This window comes from Penaeus monodon, chromosome 34, assembly GCF_015228065.2.
Source record: "Penaeus monodon isolate SGIC_2016 chromosome 34, NSTDA_Pmon_1, whole genome shotgun sequence".
In the NCBI taxonomy this organism is placed as follows: domain Eukaryota; kingdom Metazoa; phylum Arthropoda; class Malacostraca; order Decapoda; family Penaeidae; genus Penaeus; species Penaeus monodon.
The window spans coordinates 30,871,644-30,872,471 of NC_051419.1; the positions used below are offsets into that span (position 1 = coordinate 30,871,644).

An 828-nucleotide genomic window follows, 5' to 3' on the forward strand; every position below is an offset into this window, starting at 1 on the left:
CTGTGTTCGTTCCTCCGCTCCTCATCCGGGCTTTCTCCTGCGCCTCTTCCCGACCTTTAGCTGCGTCTACTTCATTCTCATTTATCCGCTCCTCACTCCTCCCTCACTGCGCCCTCACTCCTCCCTCACTGCGCCCTCACTCCTCCCTCACTGCGCCCTCACTCCTTCCTCACTGCGCCCACACTCCTCCCTCACTGCGCCCTCACTCCTTCCTCACTGCGCCCACTCCTCCCTCACTGCGCCCTCACTCCTTCCTCACTGCGCCCTCACTCCTCCCTCACTGCGCCCTCACTCCTTCCTCACTGCGCCCACACTCCTCCCTCACTTTGCCCTCACTCCTCCCTCACTGCGCCCTCACTCCATCACTCCTCCATCACTTTCCCCACACTCTATTCTCACTCCTCCCCCACTCCCCCTCACTCCATCACTCCCTCCTTCACCCTTCCCTCACTCCCCCCTCCCCCTCCCTCACTCCCCCATCACCCCTCCCTCCCTAACCCCCCCAATTCCCCCTCCCTCCTCCATCCCCCTCCCCCTCCCGCCCTCCCCCTCTCCCTCCCTCCCTCATTCCCCCCAACACCCCTCCCCCATCCTCCCATCCCCCCTCCCTCCCCTCCCCCTCCCGCCCTACCTCTGCAGCTGCGTGGAGAGCGACCTGATGTTTTCCTCGGTGGTGGCCCTCAAGAGATGGAGTTGGAACTCGAGCCTCATGATCTCCTCCTCCAGGTGTCTCCTGCGATGCTTCTCCTCGACCTCCGTCACCACCTTCTCGTAGAGGACCTCCATCAGCTCGAGTGGGAGGGATTGGGGGAGAGAAACGGAAGGATC

The 828-nt window shown here is 63.4% G+C and overlaps 1 protein-coding gene across 1 annotated transcript in view; it reads right to left on the reverse strand.

The window, feature by feature from the left end:
- The window catches only part of LOC119594714, a gene marked incomplete at both ends in the record, with an annotated part of 4,717 nt that overhangs the window by 2,365 nt on the left and 1,524 nt on the right, over positions 1-828 (reverse strand). The window contains 1 exon segment of the mRNA XM_037943774.1: positions 632-789. Coding sequence (XP_037799702.1) covers positions 632-789 — 158 coding nt within the window.